We start from the raw sequence: 25,662 nt of genomic DNA on the forward strand, positions 1-25,662 counted from the left end.
CATCCCTTCCAGCCCAAACAAATGGGCCGCACGTAATTCCCCAACCCTTTGTTGGGCCGCACCTGGTCCTAAGTCAGAATCTGTTTCGGTCGAATTACTGTGGGCCGTTCCATTCCAGCCCACACAATCGACACGAAAGGTGGCAGTGGCACCCTCCTGGGCTGTCCTGGCATTGGTCTGACTAGAGTTTATACAAAAAGAGAGAAAAAACGCAAAGCAAATGAATTTTACCATCATCGATGCCTGACATTCTGACAAGGAGATCTCTCTCGCCGTGTGTTTCGGTCTTACAACAACAGCGACGAGATTTACGAAAAGCAGCAAAACACTAAGTCTTGTGTAAACTCTTTCAAAGTCTTAATCTTTTTCAGATACTCGGTAAATAGTACGAGCTCACTTTATTTGCTTATTATATGTGCTACAAACTTACAATATACATAAAAACTATTGAAGTTACAATATATCGATCTCAGCATATTGAAGTTTCGACAGCAAAATGGGCATACAAATTAAGTAAATACAGTCATCATAAATGTACTTGCTACTAAGTTACTGGTAGCTTTCGAACAGACATATGCTTTCGTCGTCGTCGTCCTCATGCTCCTCGGAGATTGCAGTTAGATCAGATGGCATATTGTAAGACTCCACTCCAGGGAATTGCTCATCATCACAGAAGAATGGCCTTGGAGGAACCTGCAGTTCATCACTACCACCTTCAAGCATCTCTATCACCTCGCTCATCGTCGGTCGATCACACGACCTCATCTGAATGCACCATAATCCAACAATGCAAAGCTTCTTCTCTAGTTCATGCATGTCAGCAATATCAGAGATCTCGCTTGTTTCTCGCCGAGTCAGCTCCCTGTACACCCGTGATGGATAATATGCTTGACTTTTTTTTTTCGCCGGGTCGGCAAAGAACGCCGACCATAGTATATTAAGAATTTGGAGAATGTACAGAGATGGCGAGGCTTCACAGCCACCGCCTATTTACAAGATGCCACACCACTATCCGGAGAACCCGGAGGAAACCACAGAGGGGCCTCTCACAGCGCCGTTAACAAGCTGGCCGCCTTCCAAGACTCCCATTCATCTTCAATGGCTGCGCAGAGCAAAGAAGACGATGTCGCCACGCCCTCGAAGACCCGAGCATTTCGTTCCTTCCAAATCAGCCACGTAATTAGGATGATGCCCGCGTCAAACGTTTTTCTATCAATCTTGGCAATCTTCTTGCGCGCTTCGCACCACCACCCCTGAAAGTCCGAGGCAGGCTTCGGGCAGCGGAGACCAAGTCGATCCCGGACGGACTCCCACACTGCCTGAGTGAAGGAACAGTGAGTTTGCTGCATTTGGATCTGCATTCCTTCTTCCTCCAGCCATCTCCAAAAGTAGCATTCCGAAGCTATAAACATCGGATTTGCTTGATATGACACCAAAACTCCGAGAGATCATCTCAGGAGCTATGTAGCCCACGGTTCCTCGTGCGGCACTCACTGGGACAAAGCTCTTATCTCTTGGGTACAGCTTGGCAAGGCCAAAATCTGCAACTTTTGGGACAAAGTTATCATCAAGAAGGATGTTATGCGGCTTGATGTCAAAGTGTAGAATCTGCATCTCACATCCCTGATGCAGGTAGTTGATCCCTCTTGCAATACCCAAGGCGATCTCATTCAGCTTGTCCCAGGAGAAACTCTTCTCTGGCGAGAAGATGTACTTGTCAAGAGAGCCTCGAGGCATGTACTCGTATATAAGTGCCCTCCTCATTTCTTCAGTGCAAAACCCGACCAGACGCACCACATTGACATGGTGGATCCTTCCAATGGTTGATACTTCACTGATGAACTCATCTCCGTTGCAGCTGGAGCTACCAGTCAGCATCTTGACGGCAATATGGAGATTACCCGGGAGCAATACACCTTTATATACAGAGCCATAGCCTCCTTGGCCTAGCTTGTCTCGAAAATGTGATGTGATTGCAATAATGTCTGTGTAGGCAAACCTCATCGGACCAATCATCTGCTGCATTCGGAGGAACTTCTCTACCGCGTCGATCGTGATCCTTGTTTTCCAGTACTTATGGGCAAGGAAGATGAATATCACCAGTGACCCCAACAGTAACCTGAATAAAACTTCTCAAACAAACCAACATACATGTATATAAGTTAGTATATATATGTTCATACATGATATCACCGGTGTGATGATTAAAAGCAAGTAATTCGTACGTACCGAAATGAAACTTGGTGATATCAATAGCCGATACCATGATTCCCAAAAAAATCATGTCTTTCTTGGAGGCACCTAGATTACTGCAATCTACTTCGGAGTATGTTTCATTCCAGAAAAGAGCACGGGTTAAATCTTGAATGCTTGCACGAGATGTATGCTGCTTGAAGTACCTGCAAATCACACCATTGTACAAGACGGGGTTATAAGTGAAGGAACCACATCTGTTTTATAAAAACAGAATCATGAGAAAAACAAAACTAATTAACTTGCGTTTGAGCGCAGACTCACCTCTTTGAACCCTTCAGGCATTCCGTGACGCTGATATCATTACTCTGGTAAGGACCAATTGGAAACGAAACACTAACTCCTTTCCTTATGAATCCTATGATATCTGTGTAACTTGCATTCTGTAGCTGTGAGTCCGATATATGCCAACCATCAAAGGGAATCATGGCCAAATATCGACATGAAGGTTGAAACTCTCCAACGGCACAGTCATCAAACGAGACAAAAACAAATGAATTGTTGGGAAGCAGACATGTAACGGGCCTGTACCTTGGCATAATATCTGTTATTGCTCGGAAACAATTCACAAAGCATGCCCAATTGCGTGAAACAGTGTACAAATCGATAGCGCCATAAGAATCAGTTGAAGTTTTCCCCGAATACAGACGCCAGTAATTCTTCGTGTAAGGAAGGTGATCAGAGCGAGGAAGAGGACAACTGCTGCCGTTTGTATCATCATCTTGCAAGGTGGCATCCACAACCCAGAATTCCTCCCCGGTATAGTTGATGCTAGTCACGTAGTACGTCCCTTTGTTGATCTGAATGGCAGCCCTGCCATTGTTACATGAGAGGTTGTACCATGGACGAGGAGTAGCAACGCACTGACGTGAATCGCCTTCAAGACGGAAAGGGTAGGATATGTTGCCAAGATGGCCACAGGAGGAAGGAGGACAGTACTGGGGGTTTAGCCCTGTTCCAACAACTTCTGCTGCAACAACCGCAAGCAAAGAGGAGAGAAGTAGAGATTTCGCCATGGCTGCAGCTTCCATTCCCAGTCCGTCCCTAGAGAAATGACCACTATAATTGGCAGGGATTAGCCTTGCTGAGTATTAATTTGGTGGGGTCGGGGTGGGTGCTTTAACTGGGGAGATACTGACTACTAGTACTATCTTTTTCTTTTTCAATGTATGATTCTGTTGACTTTTCAGATAATATTTAATTGTTCTTCTTATTCAAAAATTCAGTGCAAACATATATATATAAATAAAGTAAGGTTAGGGTCTCTTTGATGACAAAATAAATCACAACAAAAAAACATTCTTATAAATTTTTTGAGCAAGACGGATAGTCAAACGTTATGACAAAAGTTAACGACGTCATACATTAAAAAACAGAACAGAGTAACTATCTCTCTTTCATAATATATAAAAGAAATAGACTTAGACCAGGTATTAGAAAAAGTATGTAAAATTAAACGAGAGAATGTTGTGATTGTTTAAGAGAAAAAAGTAGACAAAAAAAATTTAAATATTGAAAGATTGTGATTGGTTGAGAAGGAAATGTAGGTAAAGAAGTTGTTATATTTTAGAACAAATTTTAAATACTAATAGTAGAATTTGTTTTATTTTAAGACAGGAACGAGTATTAATTTTTGGGACTTTTATGGAAGCACTCAATTTCCACACCTGTCAATTTCCTCCGTGTAATACACGGTACAGTACCTATAGGTAACGGTCAATCGCGATCCAATAAAGTAGGAGAGCCAAGCTCCCCCATTTCCATTAAGAGAAATGAGCATTTGCCAGATGTTTGAGGGTTTCTACAAATAAACCCTTTCCCAGACAGATAACAGGTCCAGCTAAGCTAACCAAGCAAACCCTCAAAAGATCTACCTATAGGTCTTTTTCCACACGGCAGGATGGATGCTGCTGCGATTCACTAGACTGCAGGCAGCTTCCGGCCGGGTACTACACTGTGGTATAGTGGTGTCCATCTTTTAACTCGACGCAACGCAACATTGCCCTGCCTTGCTTACTTGTTGGATCGTCTCCATCTCGCCTGCCTGTCACAGTGCATACAGAAAATAGGATGAGAGGATTTCTTGCAGCAACCCTCCTGGTGTTGAGCCTTCTTCTCAACCTGCACACAGCAGCGTCAGTGTCAGCGTGGGAAGACAAGGATTTCTTCAGCTACTGCCCGCCGTCGAGGTGCGGCGAGCATGGCCCCGAGATCAGGTTCCCTTTCAAACTTGAATCCAAAAATACACCATCGTCATGTGGCGTGCCATGCATGAAGCTATCATGCTCTGGCCAATATACCATCCTACATAACAAATACCTTGGAAGGCCATACAAGTTGACCGCCATAGATTACAAGCATGCTCTCCTGACCGCCGTCCCGCTCGCAGACGAAGACAACTACTCCTCACCGTCTCCCTGCCCACTTCTAAAATCCATATCTATCAGGCCAAACTTAATAACAGGGCCAGGCTATGGTTATTACAACACAGGGTACCAGAACCCTTGCCAAACATACGATACCTACTATGCAGCACTAGTAAGCTGTTCAACAGAATTTGCCCTAGCTAGTGTCCCTGGCACTGCCACCGATAACGATTATATTGCTGGCCCCATCTCTTGCCTTAGCAACCAAACCCACTTCTCCTATTTGGTGGCTTATCGTGTAACTATGTCTCTTCTTCCGTTGGACTGCGAGGTCATCTCAGATGGCCCCATTCCGATACCAGCTTTTTATTACTCCGGTTATATCCCATCCATGTTCACAACAAGTGCAGACAGAATCCTCGACTATCCTTCCGGTTATGTCTTATCCACGTTCAGAGAAAGTGCAGAAAGAATCCTCAATTCTTCTGAGACCATGATCTGGTGGTATTTCTACAAGTACGATGGCAGACATTGTGAACAACAAGGCCGACGCTGCGCATTCAGCTCACAAAGGAATCAAACATTCTGCATGGGTAGAGGTATTATTTCTTACTGGCCAAACAACTACTCCTATACAACTCGCAGTACCATTCTTGTTTATCATCTGTAAGTTTTACAATTTCCAATTTACAGCCCCACACATATCCATGCTAGTGCTATTTGATCGTCAAAATCCAGCAAAACACTGGCAATTATGCCCGATGGATAAGAAAACAATATTTATCAGCACATGAGCATCACTTATATTATCTTTATTTAAGACCCACTTATATTATCTGATCATCTTAAAAACTGAAAGCAGGAAATGACCATAACCTTGATATGCCAGCACATTCATGCATGGTTGCACTTGAATAAAGTTACCAAAGAAGCAGAACTTATTTGGTCACAACTGTAGCATTCCGATTGCCTGTAGCAGAAGTTCAAGGGATACAGGTAGCTCAGATGGGATGAGACTTGAGGGTATACAAGTAATACCTCCGTTTTCAATATATGACATGGATGACTCTTGAACATACTTTTAATATACTTAAAAATGGAGGGAGTAGGTATTTTGGTCTATTGTGTGATACAACGAGAGCTGCAGTAAGATGATGCTTGGTTGCTTTGATGGCTGTTGAGGTTAACATAGATCTGAGATGTGGTGTGTAGATAATTTTGTAACCCTTTTTCCACGTTATCCCACCCTAACCATTCTTAATCTGCCATTCCGTCTTGCTTAGCCACCATCATTAGCACATGGCAACTTGCTTATTAGTATGAGTTATGATATCTGCTGAACAAAACGTAGGGATCATTTCTCACTTACAAATATATTCATATATAGGCCTTGTTTAGTTCTAAATTTTTTTCTTCAAACTTCCAACTTTTCCATCACATCAAAACTTTCCTACACACATAAACTTCCAACTTTTTTCTTCAAACTTCCAATTTTAGTCAAATTTCCAATTTTGGTGTGGAACTAAACACAGCCATAATTGAATAATTCAAACACATCTGATTCCACAGAATCTAAAACTTACACGCACTCCACTGGGTGTCTGGTCTTCCATACTGCACTATAGCAGTCAGCTGTATACCCATGTCAGATTTTACCTTTTCTTTCTCAAGTCAATTTCTCCTCTCTTTTTTTCCTAACGAAACTATCGATCAAGTCTGAATTCTCTTGTTTGGTTTTTGCAGGTTCACATGTCAAAGTAATAGCAGGTATTGGTTCAATAATCCAAACCTTCTTTTGTTCAATGAAAGTAAAATAAAAGGAACAAATTAAAGTTATCTATCACATACTAAGTCTTATTATTAGCTCCTCTGGTCTTATAATCTCTTATCATTATTACAATCCTAATGGTGGCTCTCTAATTTATATTCGTAATCAATGTGTTGATAGTCTATTTGCTCTTCTGTTTGTACGGAAAGATGGTTTTGCCAGCATATTCCTCTACATTGCTTTTCTGAGCTAAGTCTTATAAATATAAGTTGGGCTGTGAGCCTTCTGTCTAGAAACAACACAATGCACTAACTTTTATTATCTGCATCATCAGCTACATCTTCGGTTGCTGCATTTGTTATTCTTCTGTTGATGGTGGCCACTGCACTATATCTTTCACTGAGGACAAGATATAATGAAGAGATACATCTGAAGGTAGAAATGTTTCTCAAAACATATGGCACATCGAAACCCACGAGGTACACTTTCTCCGAAGTAAAGAAGATAGCAAGCCGGTTCAAGGTTAAAGTAGGACAAGGTGGATTTGGAAGTGTGTACAGAGGTGAGCTACCAAACGGAGTCCCTGTGGTGGTTAAGATGCTAGAAAACTCCAAAGGGGAGGGAGATGAATTCATCAATGAGGTTGCAACTATCGGGAGAATCCACCATGCAAACATTGTCCGCCTCCTTGGCTTTTGCTTAGAAGGAACAAGGCGGGCTCTCATTTACGAATACATGCCTAACGATTCGCTGGAGAAATATATATTTTCACATGATTCTGATACTTCTCAAGAAGTCCTAGTGCCAAACAAGATGCTAGATATTGCTTTAGGCATTGCCCGAGGAATGGAGTACTTGCATCAAGGATGCAACCAGCGTATCCTCCACTTTGATATCAAGCCTCATAACATCTTGCTGGACTATAACTTCAGTCCGAAGATTTCAGACTTTGGCCTTGCAAAGCTGTGTGCAAGGGACCAAAGCATCGTTACCTTGACTGCAGCAAGAGGCACGATGGGCTATATTGCACCAGAGCTATATTCTCGGAACTTTGGAGAGATATCTTACAAGTCAGATGTTTATAGTTTCGGCATGCTGGTGTTAGAAATGGTTAGCGGAAGGAGGAACTCAGACCCAAGTGTTGAAAGCCAAAACATGGTCTACTTCCCAGAATGGATCTATGAACAGGTTACCGCTGGGCAGGATTTGGCACTTGGTAGGGAAATGACTGAAGAAGAGAAAGCAACAACGAGACAGCTGGCCATTGTGGCACTATGGTGCATTCAGTGGAACCCAAATAACCGGCCATCAATGACAAAGGTGGTGAACATGCTAACAGGGAGGTTGCAGAATCTACAGGTGCCGCCTAAGCAGTTTTTCTCAGCTGACAGCCATCCTACTCTGTAAGACTTGCACAACATGGTACCATAATTCAGTAGAGGAATATGTGATACATATAAACTTAGTACACATTTTGCAATAAATGCCTAGCATTAGCATGCAATATATTCTTATTATGCCAAGCCACATGAAGTGCCACTCTTCACTGTATAAAAATTCAATGAGGGAATTGGATATTTGTGGTTCAGTTGTCGTGGGTTACCTTATTGTGTCGTTGCTGTGATTTATCCTCACCATGATTTATTCTGTGGTGCTCCCCCTGTGAAGTTGTCTGAAGTCCTTGTCCAATTTATGAACCAGAATCTGGTGGAAATTTCACAGGAGGATTGTATTAACTGTGTGAGTAAGACTCATATCTGTCCCATCATGGAATTGAGCGCAGTAGTTCCAAAATTTAGATAGAACAGAAGAAATCAAATCAGAAAGTGTTACCTTAGTCTATGGCTATCGAAAAGCAGCAGCGATCATCGCGGGAAGACCGAAGACCTAAGACCTCGACTCGCTTGCGGGGGTCGTCTTTCCCAGCACTATTACCCTCCCTCCTCATCCCATCCAAGCCCCCAGATCCCGCGAGATGGGTGGTGGTGGTGGAAGGTGACGACGTGGACCACATGGGGACGGGATGGAGACCGGGGAGGAGGGAGGAGGGAGGAGGATAGAGGAAGATGCAGGTCGGCTCCGGTGTGGGGGACACGGTGAGCGCGCGGCGGCGGAGGAGAGTGGGAGGCGGCTCCGGCGACCGGCCAGCGCGCCGGCGGATGAGGAATGCTGGATGCCAAGGCAAAGGGGATGCTCGGCTCGCGAAATCGCCGCCGCCGCTTTAGCCGGAGCTCGCCGGGAAGTGTGGTGGGGCGGAGGCGGAGCAATCACAATCTAATTAAGGCCTAGTTTCGATGGCCCATCTAGGCCTGGCCCATCAAGTCAATCACAATCCCTTTCCGGCCCAGATATATATGTTTGTGGGCTTTGCAAAAGGAAACTTAATTAACAAGACCACTAAAATCCTGCCATTAGCAATGGTCATCTTGATAACTTGGTCATTAGCAGGCAGCAGGTTAGCAGCTAGCACAAAAATACTACTCCCTCCATCCTAAAATATTTTGACGCCGTTGATTTTTTTAAACATGTTTAACCGTTTGTCTTATTCAAAAAATTTAAGTAATTATTAATTATTTTCCTATCATCTATCTATTATATTATTAAAACAGCTCTGAAAGGGAGCACCACGTTCGGTGCGGGAGATAGAAATTCCCACATTAATCGAAGAAAAACAAAAAAAAAGAAAAAGAGAGTCCAAGTAGAAGTACAATTTAAAAATAGCTGAAATTCGGAATTAAAAATAAGCAATAGTGAAAGAAGTTTCCATATAAGAACCCAATACGAGATTAATCAAAATTCAAAATAAAAATAAAATAAAATCCAAAATTAGAAAAGAAAAGGAGAGCCCGAGTAGAAATACAATTTAAAAATAGTTGAAATTCAGAATTAAATATAAACAATATTGATTGAAGTTTCCATATAAGAACCCAATACGAGATTAATCAAAATTCGAAATAAAAATAAAATAAAATCCAAAATAAGAAAAGGTGATGAGAGTCCAAGTAGGAATACAATTTAAAAATAGCTAAAATTCGGAATTAAAAAGAAGGAATATTAAAAGAAGAGTCCATATAAAAACCCAATACGAGATTAATTAAAATTCAGAATAAAAATAAATAAATCCGAAATTAGCAAAAGAAAATAAAAGAAGAGTTCAAGTAGGAATACAATTTAAAATTAGCTAAAATTCGGAATTAAAAATAAGCAATATTGAAAGAAGAATCCATATAAGAACCCAATACGAGATTAATTAAAATTTAGAATAGAAAATAAAATAATATCCAAAAATAGAAAGGGGCAATTGCAAATTTATCACTACTTTGAACCGTTATTACAAAACTGCCACTAGAAAATTGCAAAAATATCACTAGAACTGTCATTCGAGTGGCATCCTTGCAATATTGAAAAAACCAGTGGTAAATTTGCAAACGCCCCAAATAGAAAAATTAAAAGAGAGTTCAAGTAGGAATACAATTTTGAAACAACTGAAATTGAAAATATAAAATAAAAACATTAAAAGAACACAGTACGGTATTAACTAAAATTTAAAAAAAATCTGAAATTAGAAAAAGAAAATTAAGATTTCAATTAGGAATACAATTTATAAATAACTAAAATTTGTGATAAAAATTAAGATTATTGAAAGAAAAGACCATCTAAAACACATGACGAGATAAATTAAGTAACATGCCTATAAAGGAGTAGAGTGGTGGCGGTTGATATGACATATAAAAATTGTTAATAAAACACCTAATAGAATCCTAATGACGATTAAAAGGAGGGACGTCAGACAGGCCGTGAAGTAAACGAGTAAGGCGGTTGTCGGGACTTCTAGAAAGTAAAAAAACAAACCCCATTGATAATCATATTCGATTTTTAAAATCTCAATGATAATAAAAAGGAGAAGCAGCGGGCGGGGTGTATAAGAGTATAGTTGCAGAGCCGCCGACGGTTGACAGGACTTATAGAAAATAAAAAATGAATTCCAACGATAGTTATGTTCGATTTTTAGAATCACAATGATAATAAAGAGTAGGCGGCGGACGGGCTGTAGAGGGTGATGAGGACATCCTCCACTATTATTTGTTCAGCCTCGGCCAACCTCACCTGGGGGCATAGTGGCATCGTTTGATGTGACTTCTAAAACTTATAAAAAAATAAAACTACAAGTCCAATTTTTAAAGGTTCGGAACTTCTAAAAAGTTAAAAAAAAAAGAAAACCAATGATAATCATGTTTGATTTTAAAATCTAAATGATAATAAAGAAGGGAGGCAGCGGGCGAACCGTAGAGGAGTACAATGGCAAAGCCGCTGACGGTTTGGCGGGACTTCTAAAAAGTAAAAATAAACCCAAACGATAATTATGTTCGATTTTTAAAATCTCAATAACAATAAAGAGAAGAGACAGTGGCAACGTTTGACGGGACATCTAGAAATTATAAAAATGAAACCCAACATGACAATAAACTCCAAAAACTATAAAATCCAATTTTTAAAGGTTCCAAGAAGAATGAATATAAATAGTGGTAGATCGAGCAAGTAAATAAAAAAGAAGATGACATAAGGGGTAGCAACTGGTGTGACTTTTAAAAACTATATAATTAGAAACACGAGGATGGTAAGGTTTGGTCTTTCAAAGTCTTAAGACAATGAGATAGCTATTTAACAAATTTTAAGTAAAATCATACTTAAAAAAAATATGATTTTGTTTGGGTGCTAGCCGCGTAATTGCGTGGGCCACCCAGCTAGTTATATTATTAAAGAAATAGAAAAAGAAGCCTCCACGTTTGCTCCCATGGCCTAGAAATTCTGACATTAATCGGAGAAAAATAAAAAACAGAGTCCATATAGGAATACAATTTAATAATAGCTGAAATTCGGAATTAAAAATAAGGAATATAGGAAGGTAGGTCTAAAGTCCATATCGATATACAATAAAACTAATAGAAATTCAGAATTAAAAAATAAGAAAAAAAATAAATGTAGAGGTTAGAATCCATCTAGAAATACAATTTAGAAATAAAGAAATTCAAAATTAAAAAATATATTGGATGAAGAATATAGAGTCCATAAAGAAATAGAATTTAAAAATAATTAAAATTCCGAATTAAAAAATATTGAAAGATAAGTTTAGAATCCATATATAGAAATACAATTTAGAAATAATATAAATTAGGAATTAAAATAAGGAATATTGGAAGAAGAGTATAGAATCCATATTAGAATCTTAAAATTCAGAATAAAACTAATAAAATTAAAGTAGAATTTAGAGTACATATAGAAATACAATTTACAAATAACTAAAATTAGAAATTAAAAAAGGAATATTAGAAGTTCGCTCTCATGAGACACGCAAAATTATGTTGTCATTTTAATATATTTGAATAATACATTGAGAAAACATATATGTTATTATAAGAGAGAAACTATAATGATGCTAGCTGCGCAATCTGCGCGGGCCACCATGCTTGTTTGATTTATTGTTAAATATACTTTTATGTATACATATAGTTTTACATATTTCATAAAAATTTTTAAATAAGACGAACGGTCAAACATGTTTAAAAAAGTCAACGGCGTCAAACATTTAGGGATGGGGGGAGTAGTTTATTCATAGTCATTTTACATACACGTAAAACAACTTCAATCTGCTAGGTAAATAAGTTCAAGCTGGACTAGCTTACAATGGTCTTGTACTCCATCTAGTGTAAAATTAATATTAGTGAACGCTAATTGCTAGATTCAAATACTTCGCTCATAGCCTAGCAAGCAACTACTATCTAGTTGAGTTATTCCATCCACATCCTCCTCCTCTGAGATCGCAGTCAACTCGGAGGAGTAAAGGCAAATTGAATCCATCACAGGCACAGGAGGAGGCGGCGTGCTATCTCCATCGCAGAAAAATGGCCTCGGAGGCACTTGCAACGCATCAACATCCCCTTCGAGCATCTCTATGACCTCACTCATTGTTGGCCGATCATATGATTTCATCTGGATGCACCAAAACACAACAAGCCACAGCTTCCTCTCTTTCTCATGCATGTCAATAGCACTAGATATCTCATCAACTTGTTGATCTACTATAAGCTGGTCATACACCCATGCTGGGTAGTATGCCCTACTCGAATTTGAGTTTGCATTTGGGTCTGCGTTCTTTCTACCTCCAGCCATCTCAAGCAGCAGCATTCCAAAGCTATAAACATCGGATTTGCTGGATATGACGCCAAAACTACGACATGCCATCTCTGGAGCCATATACCCAAATGTTCCTCGTAAAGCCCTATCTGACACAAAGCTCTTCTCCCTTGGGTACAATTTTGCAAGGCCGAAATCAGCGACCTTTGGAATAAAGTTGTCATCCAGAAGGATGTTGTCTGGCTTGATGTCAAAGTGTAGAATCTGCATCTCGCACCCTTGGTGCAGGTAGTTGATCCCTCTAGCAATGCCCAGAGCAATCTCATTGAGCTTGTCCCACGAGAAGCTTCTCTCGGATGAGAAGATATACCTGTTTAAAGATCCTCTAGGCATGTATTCATAAACCAGAGCTCTTCTCATTTCTTCGGAGCAGAACCCCACAAGACGAACCACGTTGATGTGGTGGATTCTGCCTATGGTGGCAACTTCACTGATGAAGTCTTCTCCGTTGCAGTCGGATTTTCCATCCAACATCTTGATGGCAACATGGATGTCACCAGGGAGAAGCACACCCTTGTATACAGATCCGTATCCTCCTTGGCCCAACTTATCCCTGAAATGGCTTGTGATTGCTATGATGTCTGTGTAGGCGTACCTCTTTGGACCTAGCATCTCTTGCATCCGGAGGAACTTCTCCACTGCATCGATCGCTATCCTTGTTTTCCAGTACTTGTGGGCAAGAAATGTGAGTACCACCAGCGGTGCCAACACGAACCTGCATAGAACTTTTCAAACAAGTCGGCAGCCATATATGAGTTAGATTATACTACGTACTCCCTCCGTCCCATAAAAAACCAACCTAGTACCAGATATGACATATCCTAATACTACGAGTCTAAACATACATACGTCCAGAATTATCATACTATAATATGTCACATCCGATTCTCACTGGTGGAGAAACCATCTTTAGTCGGTCGACCAGATTTCACAATAGTCCCGGCTGTATTAAAAACCGGGACTAAAAACATCTTTAGTCCCGGTTTGAAAGCTTCATGCTACTTTTCAATCTTTAGTCCCGGTTGATGATCCATTTATAGTCCCGGTTGGTGTTACCAACCGGGAAAAAAGATCGTCATACGCTTTACTCCCGGTTGGTGTTACTAACCGGGACTAAAGATCTATCTTTAGTCCCGGTTGGTACCAACCGGGAAAAAAGATCGATGCGGAGATCGGAGAGGCATGCGCAACCGGGAAAAAAGATCGACGCAGAGATCGGAGAGGCATGCGCAATTGGATCGAGGTATTTCCTTCTCTCCTTTAACTCCTCTCCTCCTCTCCTCAACTTTATCTCTTCCTCTCCTCAACCTTATCTCTTCCTCTCCTCAACCCTTCCTCTCCTTCTCCTCTCCTCTCTAACAGACCGATGGCAGGTCGGCCGCGGAGGCCCGGCCGGCGCGGCGCGCGGTGAGGCGGCGGCCGGCGCGAGGGCGGCGGGGCGCGGCGGGCCTGCCGGCCGGCGCGGCGGCGACGCGTCGCGCGGTGAGGCGGCGGCCTGCGGCGGCAGCCGGCGTGAGGGCGGCGGGGAGCGGAGGCCCGGCGCGGCGGCGGCTGGCGGCCGCGCGACGGCGGGCGCGACGGGCCGGCCGGCCGGCACGGCGGCGGCTGGAGGCCGCGCGGCGGGCGGCGCATCGCGCGGTGAGACGGCGGCCTGCGGCGGCGGACGGCGCGAGGGCGGCGGGGCGCGGAGGGCCGGCCGGCGAGGCGGTGGATTTTTTTTTTTTAAGAATCTGAAATTGTTGTATGATGTATTTGATTGGATCTGATTGTTGTGTGATGTATTTGATTTGTGTGTGATGTGAATATTTGATAATTTTGTAGAAGTTGTGATGTAATTTTTTTTTGAGATTTTGTGATGTATTTGAGTATTTGAGATGATCGATTGTGGATTTGGAAGCAATTTGAGAATGATTGATTTGTGATTTTGGGAACGGGATTGATTTGTGATTTTGATTAAAAACAATGAAGAAAAGAAAATAATAAAGAGCAACCGGATCTAGTCTTTTTAGTCCCGGTAAAAATGGATTTTTACTCCCGGTTTTTTCACCCGGGACTAAAGATCGCTATCTTTAGTCCCGGATTCGTAGTCCCGGTTGGAAAACCGGGACTACAGGGGGGTTACGAACCGGGAGTAAAAACCCTTTCTCCACCAGTGTCTATATTTGTTTTTTATGGGACGGAGGAAATACAATATAAAGTCGTGTCATGGATGTGATGATTATATAAATGCGGGTAATTAATTGACACGTACCGAAAAGTAGCTTGGTGACATCAATAGCAGATACTATGGTTATCACAACCGAAAATAACTTTATTGTGTAGTCGTGGTTAGTAGATACGCATTGTACGAAGTGTATCTCAGTCCAGAAAAGAGCGCGAGTTAGATGCGGGATGCTTGCTCCAGATATCTGATCCTTGAAGTAGCTGAAAATTACACCATTAATTATGTAGCTTGAACGGGATAAATGAGGGGGAACGTACACAGACAAAACCAAACTCTGGAGGAAGTGGAAGTAATATAGTATACAGGAAGCAGCAGACTCACCTCATTGAATTGTTTAGGCATCTCTCGACGATCGTGGGAGCCCTCTGGTCGTTATTATAAAGGGGAAAATTAACGCGGAATCCCTTCCTTATGAATCCCACGATATCTCTGTAACTTGCACTTTGTAGTACATTTGACATGATATCATCATCATATGACCCTGGTTGATAGACGTAATCAAAGGGAATCATCCCCAAATATCGACAGGAAGGTTGAAGCCTTTTGACAGGACAGCAACCATAATCATCATAAATATAGACATACACATAAGGGAATGAATTGTTCCCACTCAGGCAAGTAACGGGCTTGTACCGGCTATCATTCGTTATTGCTCGGGAACAATTCACAAAGCATGCCCAAGTGTCTGAAGCAGTGACCAAATCTTTAAAACCATAAGAATCGATTGAAGACAGATCAGACCAGTAAATCATGTAAGGAAGGTGATCAGAGCGAGGAAGAGGGCAGCTGGTGCCGTTTGTATCATCATCCAGCTGCATGGTGGCATCCACAACCAAGAAGTTCTCACGAGTATAGTTGATACTAATCACATAGTACTTTCTTGTGTTGATATGGATGGTGGCCTTGCCCCTGCTGCAGGAGAGGTTGTACCATGGACGAGGAGTAGAAACGCACTGACGTGAATCGCCTTGGAGACGGAAAGGGTAGGATATGTTGCCAAGATCACCACAGGAGAAAGGAAGACACTCCTGGGGGTTTGGCCCTGCAGCAACTGCAAGCATACAGCAGATAGTTGTTAAAGCGGCTTTCTGCAAGGGGCCGTACGTAGTAGAACGACGGAATATTGCAATGGAGTTGGCCATGCATTCATGCAACTGCCAAGCTGATTATATTTGCTTCCCCGTATTACTAGTACTATTTGTGTGGGGGGAGCTAGGGGAATGAAGTATAGATAAGACTGAACAGGAAGACTTTGCCATTGACTGCAAATAGAATAATTAAAAAAATAAATTTACAATTGGAGAGCCCTATTATTGTTGGCAGCCAAGAAGTGCCATTTAACGGCGAAAGAGAAGTTGAGGGCTATATATATTGTTCACCAGTGGAATTACCACAAGTGTCCATGTCCGCCGTGTTATCTACTATGGATTGGTATGGGCACAGCGGTGGACACGGCAAGATGTTGCAATCAGAGATAACTACCATGGTAATTTACGTTGATTGTATGGCTAGCATCATTATATTTTTCTCACATAATAAAATATATTTTTCATATTTTGTCATTAAAATAATTAAAATGGCAACACAATTTTAAATTCTATACTAACTTGACCAAACTAACAGATGTGTAATATTCATATTGTATTGTATATATGTGACATATGTATAATAATTACTTCCTAATTCCAAATATCAGTTATTTATAAATTATATTCCTATATGGACTCTATCCTCCTCTTCCAATATTTATTATTTTTTAATTACAAAGTTTCGTTATTCCTATGTGGACTTTAAACTCTTATTTTAATATTTCTTATTTTTAAATTCTGAATTTAAGTTATCTCTTCCAATATTTCTTTTTTTTAAATATGAATTTCCATTATTTGTAAATTGTATTTCTATGTAGACTCTAAACTTTTCTTTCAATATTTTGTGTATATTTATATTCTCGCTCATGATAAAATATCATATGCGAGTATTTATTTGGGTAAGCTTGGAAGAAGTTTGAGCCCTATTGGCATCGAACCAACCATGATTTATGCACATTTATATTCATGTCCGAAGAGTTACAAATTTGCCTCGTGCATGTGATGTACGGGAGTAATACCTTCTCTCTCCAAATTGTACTAGATGGACGAGAGCAATTCTCAAAATTCTTGAAGACAAACACCATTCGCTAAACAAAAACACTGCTAGTCGTGAGGGCAAGGCATGCCACATGCAGATTTAAAACACATATCGACTTTGTGGCCGAGTGTCCACGATATGAAATGACCAATTTATCAGTATTTATGCTATGGCCAAGACCAATGAGGCTAGACGACATATTGGCTAAAACTGACAAGGCTGCAATCATTCATTTATTCCATTTATCTATGACCAACGAGGCTAGACGAAACTATGGCCAAGCACCAACAAGGCCAGGTCACTATACTATTAACACGTCTAAAATAGATGGGAAATGGATACACCGTTGCTAGGCACCGACGAGGTAAAAGCAACCACATAGTCCATATTTGATGAAGGCCGAGGTACATGATTGGGCACCAACAAGGCTGTCGGAGGGTAAACTCCTCAAGCGGGAGACAGCGAGGCCCCCCTTGTTGGTTCAGCCGAGGCAGCGAGTGAGATTCGAGACTCGGTGAGAAGAGCGGTGTAGAGGGGGTCGGGCCCCTCAAGAATGATGAGACAACAGGGGTTTATACAGATTCAAGTCGCTGAGAAGCGTAATACCCTACTCCTGTGCTTAGCTGATCGTGTAAGAATTTACAAGATCTCCTTGTTGGAGTAGGAGTTGATGATGAGGGGCAGAAGTCTGCTCTAGAGAAAAAAGGCTCCTCCTCCCCCGCCTGGTCCTCCTTTTATACCTCAAGGGGTTACCACATGTGCCCAAATCGCCTATCTAGGGGTGAGGAAGGATAATTACATTAAATGCATGTCTTGTTGCTTGCCTTAGAAGTCTCTTGCCCGCTGCGGCGTGAGACCCGTCAAATCCATCCGGCTGACACGGGGGATACGCATGTCATTCATCATTTAATGAGTGAGGACTTTTGGGTCCTCACTCGCTCTGGGAAATGGAAACCTTGCCTTGACCGGGTTAAACGAACCGCCTCCGGCTGTGAAGAGAGGCTAAACAGCCTCTCATCATCATGATGTGACAGGGGATGTCAGGCGGCACACCGCCTGACATGCAACCAGTGTGCAGGCGCACTACCCTGGTCACGTCAGTCATTCGACCGGTCGCAGACTGGTCACAGGCCGGTCATAGTCCAGCCAGGCGCACCACGCGCCGCATTTAATGCGGCGTGGTGCGCTCGCTCACATCGCCTTAAATGCAGTTAGGTGGGTGATGGGGGCGCCCACCTAATCCAGCACACGCAGCACCGCGCGGAGGGGGTCAGGGTAGCCCGACCCCTAGGCATGGAGGGAGCAGCCACCGCCTGCCTCGGGCCCGACCCTCCTCGGGGGGAGGGCCACGTGGCTACCGGGGGCAGCCTCCTCCCTATGGTCCTGATACCCTCGGGCCCATATCACCGATAGAGGCAAAGGTCACCTCCTTCACCAAATTCCCTCCACACACCGACGTGATGGTGTACTGTGACTAGATTTTGGCAAAGCAAAGCCACTCATTCCACATTCACTATATTCACCATTAAATATGCACCAACCTCAACCTTCAACGAGCAAATAATTTTCAAGACGACGATCCCAAAGCTCAGTTTAATCGAAGGTGTTCTATAAGCTCGCTCCTATGGATGTAATTAACCAGTAGCCTAATTGCTAGGCGTCGGGAATCATTGGACTGCACACAATCTTCAGTAAGCATACCATTCTATTAAGCATTCTCGCAAAGACAAAAGGCGAACTCCTATGGGAGCCCTTATGTATTTGTAAATATTCATGTTAATGGAATTTTTGAATTTTAATTATTTCTAAATTATATTTCTACATAGATTCTAACCTCTACTTTCAATTTTCTTATTTTATTCATTCCGAATTTCAATTAGTTCTAAATTGTATATTTGTGTGGGGGAGCTAGGGGAATGAAGTATGATAACACTGAAGAGGAAGACTTTGCCATTGACTGTAAATAGAATAAAATTAAATTTACAATTGGAGAGCCCTATTATTGTTGGCAGCCAGGAAGTGCCATTTCACGGCGAAAGAGAAGTTGAGGGCTATATATATTGTTCACCAGCGGAATTTCCACAAGTGTCCATGTCCGCCGTGTTATCTACTTCCTTCGTTCTATAATATAAGAGATTTTAAGTTGATGATATGTCTAGATTTATTGTACTAAAATGTGTTATATCTATCTAAAATCTTTTATATTATGGGACGGAGGGAGTCCCGTGGATTGGCATGGGCAGGGCGATGAACACGGCAGGCTGTTGCAATCAGAGGTAATTAATTACTTGCTCTATATATAAGAAATAAAGTTCTTATTGACTAGCTAGTCAGATTCTTCTTCGCTATTGCTGTCCTAGCTAGCTAGCTAGCTACAGTAGTATATATGTTCCATATTTTCTTTTTAACTCGCAACGCAGCTTCGTCATCGCTCGCCCTGCCCCTGCATATGTAACAGAAAGTTAGTAAATTAAGATGAGAGGATTTGTTGGCGCAGCCGTCCTCCTTGTATGCAACCTGGCCACAGCGTCAGCGTGGAAGGATAAAGATTTCTTCAGCGCATGCCCAGCAAAGCAGTGTGGCAAGGTTGAGATCAGGTACCCTTTCCGATTTGAACCCAGCAATACATCGTCCTCCTGCGGCTTACCATGCATGAAGCTAACATGCTCTGACCGCCAAGAAACTATCCTAGATATCAAAAATTACCTTGGAAGGCCATACAAGGTGACCGCCATAGATTACAAGCGTGCTACCCTCACCATCGTCCCGCTCGCGGACGATTCTTCCTTGCCTCCCACTCCCGGATGCCCGCTTCCCAACCTCATCTCCGAAGGAGCACTTGATCACCGTTGTGAACCATACGCAATGTGGTATGCAGCACTAGTGAAGCTGTTCGTCAGAGTTCGCAGCACCAGCTACTATCCCTGATGCCGCCGATTATATTGCTGGCCCCATCTCTTGCCTTAGCAACAAAACCCACTTCTTCTATACGTTGTCTGCTTATGCACCCATGTCTTTTCTTCCGCTGGATTGCGAGGCCGTCTCCGGTAACCTCATTGCATTACCCAGAGGCAACACCTATAGCCCTCTTGTTGATTCCTCCACGTTGAAGGACGTAGCAGAAAGAATCTTCAGTTTCAATGAGACGCCCATCAGCTGGATAAGTGTCATGAGTTCGCCTGACCAAATAGACCTTGCCACTGATTGCCGAGACTGTGAAACACAGGGCCGACGCTGCGCATTCAGCTCACAAAGGAATCAAACATTCTGCATGCCTCACCATCACGGTACCGTTTCTAACTGAGCCCCCTCATATCATCGTTTACAGGAACACGAGCATCACTCTGCATGCCTTATTATCTGATTTTTTTTATAAACAAAAAAAAAGAAGGCAGATAAATATATATCATCGTTTACAGGAGCACGAGCATCACTCTACTATCCGATCATCTTAAGTTACACTTGTGTTGGCTACAAATGTAGTAAGAAAATGTTTTAGCAACTAAATCAGAATCTAACAAAAACAACTGGATAAACAGGCAACTATCGACAAGTAGCATCAAGTCACCATAATCATAAATCTTTTTAGTGCCCAACACGCCAAAGCATTTATAACTATGATAATGCAGTGTTAAATCTACAAGATTACCTAGATTACAATGTCCTGAATTTCTTTGAACCATTACTCACCAGCAAAGTATTGCATCCAACAATTTCCTGTTCTATTGCTAAGAAACATGCAGAAGAAGAAAAAGTGACATAACAAGAAGACATACTATCCCACTAATATAACCTAATTAGTTCAGCATCCTTACAAGTTACAACATATTCCAAGAAGTTCAAGTTGCTAGGATTGCTATCAAGATTGAGCTTGCAAAGTGCAGGCGCTCTTGTTTCGATTCTCCCTTTTGTTATGTAATATCTTGTGTAATCACTGCTAATCTTTCAATTTGACTTGACTACACTCACCAAAACAAGCTAGTCGATAGCGATCTTTTGTGGTTACCTTCTGAGAAACCAACAAGAAATAACATTGAAAATGTTAATACCAGTTGGCACACGAGGACGTAACATTGGCTCATGAGTCATGTCACATGTTACACTTCAGGCTGCTTAAGTCCATCAACATTGAATTCCCTTTTAGGAGGGCGGTATTGTCAGATTTAAGGTTGCATCATCGTTGGCATCCTGGCTTGTACTGGAGCTGTGGTGATAGAGCCTGCTGCCTGACGAGCTATACTAAAACAGCGATGCCGTGTCCTCCTGAAAAAAAAATGATTTGAATGGATAATATGCCTATTGCTTAATGAGAGTAAACAGACACAATAATTTTAGAACTGGAAGCAGAAAATGAATTAATGTATGATATGCAGCCTGTAGAAACTAAATAGAAGAGTGACTTCCAATACAAAGAGTGAAGGCAGGAAACAAGAGATACATATGATCTGCTTGCATAAAGTCACAGATGTAGCACGATTGCCTGTAAAGTCCAACCTACGTGCCTAGAGGTAGCTTAAAATGGGAACACACTTGAGGGAATACTATAAGGTAATTTATTTATTTATTCACATAACTACAGCAAAGTTGTTCCTCATAATCTTCAACTTTCACGTATCCCCCTTTGGGGTCTGGGCCCACAATTGCAGCTACTCATATAACAGTGTTGATTTTACATTTTTTTTCTTTCTCAAGAAGTTATTTTCCCTTTTATGAATTAAACCATAAATCAAGTCTCAATTCTCTTCTTGGTATTTGCAGGTTCACGTATCAGAATCATTGCAGGTAATAATTCAATCCAAACTTCCTTTATTCAAAAGAAGAAATAAAAGAAAACAAAAGGAATCTCTATTACATACAAATGAATAATTTCTAATTTCTATCCTAATCAATGTGCTGATAGTCTGTTCCTTCTTCGTTTTGTATGGTAAATTGGTCTCCCTAGCTTAGTCTTTCACCTCTGTTGCTCTGAGCTATGATTTATTAACAATAAAAGGTAGGATTACAAGCTGGAGTATCTGTCTAGGAGGAAAAATACAGTGCGCTAATTTCCTCCTCTCTGCATGTTCAGCTACATCATCAGCAGCCGCATTAGTTGTCCTTCTGTTGCTGGGGGCAACTGTGCTTTATCTTTCATTGAAGACAAGATATAATGAAGAGATACATCTGAAGGTCGAAATGTTTCTCAAAACATATGGCACATCAAAACCAACAAGGTATTCTTTCTCTGAAATAAAGAAGATAGCAAGACGGTTCAAAATTAAACTAGGACAAGGTGGATTTGGAAGTGTGTACAGAGGTGAGCTACCAAACGGAGTTCCTGTGGCAGTCAAGATGCTAGAAAATTCAAAAGGAGAAGGAGAAGAATTCATCAATGAGGTTTCAACTATAGGGAGGATCCACCATGCAAACATTGTTCGCCTCCTTGGCTTTTGTTCCGAAGGAACAAGGCGGGCTCTCATTTATGAATTCATGCCTAATGAGTCATTAGAGAAATATATATTCTCAGATGGTTATAATATTCTTCAAGAACTCCTAGTACCAAACAAGATGCTAGATATCGCCTTAGGCATTGCCCGAGGAATGGAATACTTGCATCAAGGGTGTAACCAGCGTATCCTCCATTTCGATATCAAGCCTCATAACATCTTGCTGGACTATAACTTCAGTCCGAAGATTTCAGACTTTGGCCTTGCAAAGCTGTGTGCAAGGGACCAAAGCATTGTTACCTTGACTGCAGCAAGAGGCACAATGGGCTATATTGCACCAGAGCTATATTCTCGGAACTTTGGAGAGATATCTTACAAGTCAGATGTTTATAGTTTTGGCATGCTGGTATTAGAAATGGTTAGCGGAAGGAGGAACTCGGACCCAAGTGTTGAGAGCCAAAACGTGGTCTACTTCCCAGAATGGATCTATGAACAGGTAAACAGTGGGCAGGATTTGGCACTTGGTAGGGAAATGACACAAGAAGAGAAAGAAACGGTCAGACAGCTAGCCATTGTGGCACTATGGTGCATTCAGTGGAACCCAAAGAACCGGCCATCAATGACAAAGGTGGTGAACATGCTAACAGGGAGGTTGCAGAATCTACAGGTGCCGCCTAAGCCGTTTTTGTCAGCTGATAGCTATCCTGTGCTGTAAGACTTGCAGAAGAAGGTACCATAATTCAGTAAAGGAATATGTGATGGATTATCATGCAACAAATACATAGCATTAGAATGCAATGTATTCTTATTGTTCCAAGACACATGAAGTATGCATTGCCACTCTTCACTGTATAAACATTAAACGAGAGAATTGGATATTTGTGGTTCAGTTGTCGTGGTTACCTTATTCTGCTGTTGCTACGATTTATCATTTATCCCACCTTGATTTATTCTGTGGTGCTCTGTATGCCCCTCTGAAGTTCTCTGGAGTCCTTGTCAAATTTATGAACCAGAATCTTGGTGGAAATTTCACAGAAGGATTGTAGTATTAACCGTGTGAGTAAGACCCATATCTGTCCCATCATGGAATTGAGCGCAGTAGTTCCAAAATTTAGATAGTACTAGAACAGAACAGAACAAATCGAATCAAATCAGAAGCGTAACCTTAGTCAATGCCTATCGAAAAGCAGCAGCGAGCATCGCGGGAAGACCGATCGAAGACCTTGACTCGCTTGCGGGGTCGTCTTTCCCAATTCCCACCACTAGTACCCTCCCTCCTCATCCCATCCAAACCTCCACCTCACCCCTGAGATCCCGCGAGATGGGTGGTGGTGGTGGTGGAAGCCGGCGACGTGGACCATGGGGACCGGGGAGGAGGAGGATAGAGGAAGATGCGGCTCGGCTCCGGCCGGTGTGGGAGACACGGTGAGCGCGCGGCGGCGGAGGAGAGTGGGAGGCGGCCCGGCGACCGGCCAGCGCAAAGGCCGGGGAAATCGCTTGTTGAGGAGGAATTCCTCCTTTACTTTGCTTAAATATATCTCAGCCATCCGTTTTCATTAATGACCTAATCTACAACTAAACTCCCTGTCAATTTCCACCATCTCTACCAAACAAGATATTGGGATTAAAAATCAAATTCCTATCTTAATCTCACCATCAATTCTCTTGCGTAAACTCCCAATCAAAGGCAATGGAATGGAAAAAGGAAGGAACGCTCAACATCTAGTACACCACCGTTCATATTAGATCCAACGGCTAATAAATCACAGTAGTACTACGGGGGTGTTTTAGTTCCTAAAAAAAGTTGGAAGTTTGAAAAAAAAAATTGAAAGCTTATGTGTGTAGGAAAGTTGAAGTTTAAAAAAAAAGTTAAAAGTTTATGTGTGTAGGAAAGTTTTGGATGTGATGTGATAGAAAGTTGTAAGGTTGGGATAGTTGAGGGTAAACTAAACCCGACCTATATCCACAACACAAACTTATTCTGCCTAGTGCCTTCGAATTTCTGCTTCAGTTCAGCATCCAACCTCTCCATCAGATGCTCAAGTAAATTCTGCTTTCCAAAATAACGAACGAATTTCAAGACTAAAGAAAGGGCATAGCACTATGACTCCGTTCTTTTCTTATTAAAAGATATACTCTGTTTTCATTACCACGTTTTTCAAACTACGAGGACTAATTAAACGGTACATTTTATGTGAAATTCTCTCTATATAAAAGTTGCATTAAAATATTAAATTAATTTATTTATATAAGTTTAAAATAATTAAAACTCAACTGTTCATACGCTAATCACCTTTTCATTTTCTGTGCAGGTTCGAACGCATATAGATAATCTGCGTAACACTTACATATCAAAACACATGAACTTCAATGTACACAGCAAACACAACCCAGAACTTGGTGTTTCACAGAATATCACTTCAAACTTAGTAGCATGTGTTTGATTTGATATTAACTCGTTTTAGCCATCCTCCACCGAGATTGCAGTCAGCTCGGAGTAGCAGTGGCACGAACCAGTTTACAGATACGTCCTCGTCGTCGCAGAACAACGTACGTCCTGCTGCTAGGCATTCTTTTGCAGGCTGTCGGCACCATCTTCAAGCATCCCCACGACCTCGCTCATTGCCGGCCGATCATGTGGCTTTGTCTGAATGCACCATAAAGCAACGACGCACAGCTTTCTCTCCAACTCATGGAGCTCTTGTCCCTTGGGTAATTTTGAGAGTGAAATTGTTGTCTAAAAGAGAAAATTCCCTATCTACTCATGAAAATTTTTTCTAGTTCACCGTTAAATTCTTATATAAAAAGTCTATTTTGCTCTTTGCTATGAAGAAACATAATAAATTAACGGATTACATTCCCTCCCGTGGTAGCTACCTCTAGGATTGGTGGCCTTCGTCTAGGGCATGCTTGCCTGAGCATCTCCGTCTCGACTTCGATTCTCTGTTCCTCTTGGTCTCCTGGCAACTGTAGAAGAAACAAAACTCTAGGGTTTTTGACTCGGCGTTATCTTCGGTCTCGGAGGTCCTTATGTCCATCCTCTCAGAGGGTCATCTTTGGTCGTTAGCTGGCACTGCTAATTTTGAGGTTTTATTGGGAGAGTAGTGGGCCCTGCCCCTTTCCCACTGTTTGGAGTCGTAGTTTCCGAGTCTTTTTTTTTCCTTTGGTCTTCTCTTTCCCTCCTCTCTTGGCATGAGTTGGTATGGCTTAATGCGTTATGTAACAATTATTCTTTTCTTCTAATATATTAACGTGCAATTCTTTTGCGCGTTCGAGAAAAAAATTAACGGATTACATTGTTAG

General features: G+C 41.7%; 3 protein-coding genes, 2 long non-coding RNA genes and 1 pseudogene across 5 annotated transcripts; 2 read left to right on the forward strand and 4 right to left on the reverse strand.

The window, feature by feature from the left end:
- Positions 1-383: 383 nt before the first annotated feature.
- LOC4326097 (rust resistance kinase Lr10) lies at positions 384-3,887 on the reverse strand. Its single transcript, XM_026022370.2, has 4 exons — positions 2,518-3,887; positions 2,230-2,399; positions 1,334-2,129; positions 384-892 (listed from the first exon to the last, which is right to left on the reverse strand). Exons 1-4 carry the CDS (start codon positions 3,282-3,284, stop codon positions 550-552), a joined length of 2,076 nt encoding a protein of 691 aa, XP_025878155.1. The 5' UTR covers positions 3,285-3,887; the 3' UTR covers positions 384-549.
- A 90-nt stretch (positions 3,888-3,977) lies between these two features.
- On the reverse strand, positions 3,978-8,636 carry LOC136355625 (uncharacterized). Its single transcript, XR_010739962.1, has 3 exons — positions 8,221-8,636; positions 7,991-8,091; positions 3,978-4,374 (listed from the first exon to the last, which is right to left on the reverse strand). It is a non-coding gene; the product is annotated as an uncharacterized lncRNA (long non-coding RNA).
- LOC4326098 (rust resistance kinase Lr10) lies at positions 4,324-7,993 on the forward strand. Its single transcript, XM_026022361.2, is given in 4 exon segments — positions 4,324-5,218; positions 6,363-6,386; positions 6,722-7,705; positions 7,708-7,993. Coding segments are annotated over 4 exon segments (1,953 nt in total). The 3' UTR covers positions 7,758-7,993.
- A 3,378-nt stretch (positions 8,637-12,014) lies between the features above and the next one.
- LOC4326099 (rust resistance kinase Lr10) lies at positions 12,015-16,055 on the reverse strand. Its single transcript, XM_015764281.3, is given in 4 exon segments — positions 12,015-12,311; positions 12,313-13,307; positions 14,834-15,006; positions 15,128-16,055. Coding segments are annotated over 4 exon segments (2,055 nt in total). The 5' UTR covers positions 15,949-16,055; the 3' UTR covers positions 12,015-12,245.
- Positions 16,056-19,279: 3,224 nt separating this feature from the next.
- Positions 19,280-23,338, forward strand: LOC112937604 (rust resistance kinase Lr10-like; annotated as a pseudogene).
- Positions 20,542-23,974, reverse strand: LOC136355627 (uncharacterized). Its single transcript, XR_010739965.1, has 3 exons — positions 23,524-23,974; positions 23,263-23,432; positions 20,542-21,196 (listed from the first exon to the last, which is right to left on the reverse strand). It is a non-coding gene; the product is annotated as an uncharacterized lncRNA (long non-coding RNA).
- Positions 23,975-25,662: the final 1,688 nt, after the last annotated feature.

This window comes from Oryza sativa, chromosome 1 (assembly GCF_034140825.1).
Source record: "Oryza sativa Japonica Group chromosome 1, ASM3414082v1".
Taxonomy (NCBI): domain Eukaryota; kingdom Viridiplantae; phylum Streptophyta; class Magnoliopsida; order Poales; family Poaceae; genus Oryza; species Oryza sativa.

Coding starts and splice junctions, on each gene's coding strand:
- LOC4326097 (XM_026022370.2), bottom strand. CDS start 3,284: ATGGAAGCTGCAGCCATGGCGAAATCTCTACTTCTCTCCTCTTTGCTT. Junction 2,400..2,517: donor TGCCTGAAGGGTTCAAAGAG/GTGAGTCTGCGC, acceptor TGTGATTTGCAG/GTACTTCAAGCAGCATACAT. Junction 893..1,333: donor CCAAATGCAGCAAACTCACT/GTTCCTTCACTC, acceptor GAAAAAAAAAAG/TCAAGCATATTATCCATCAC.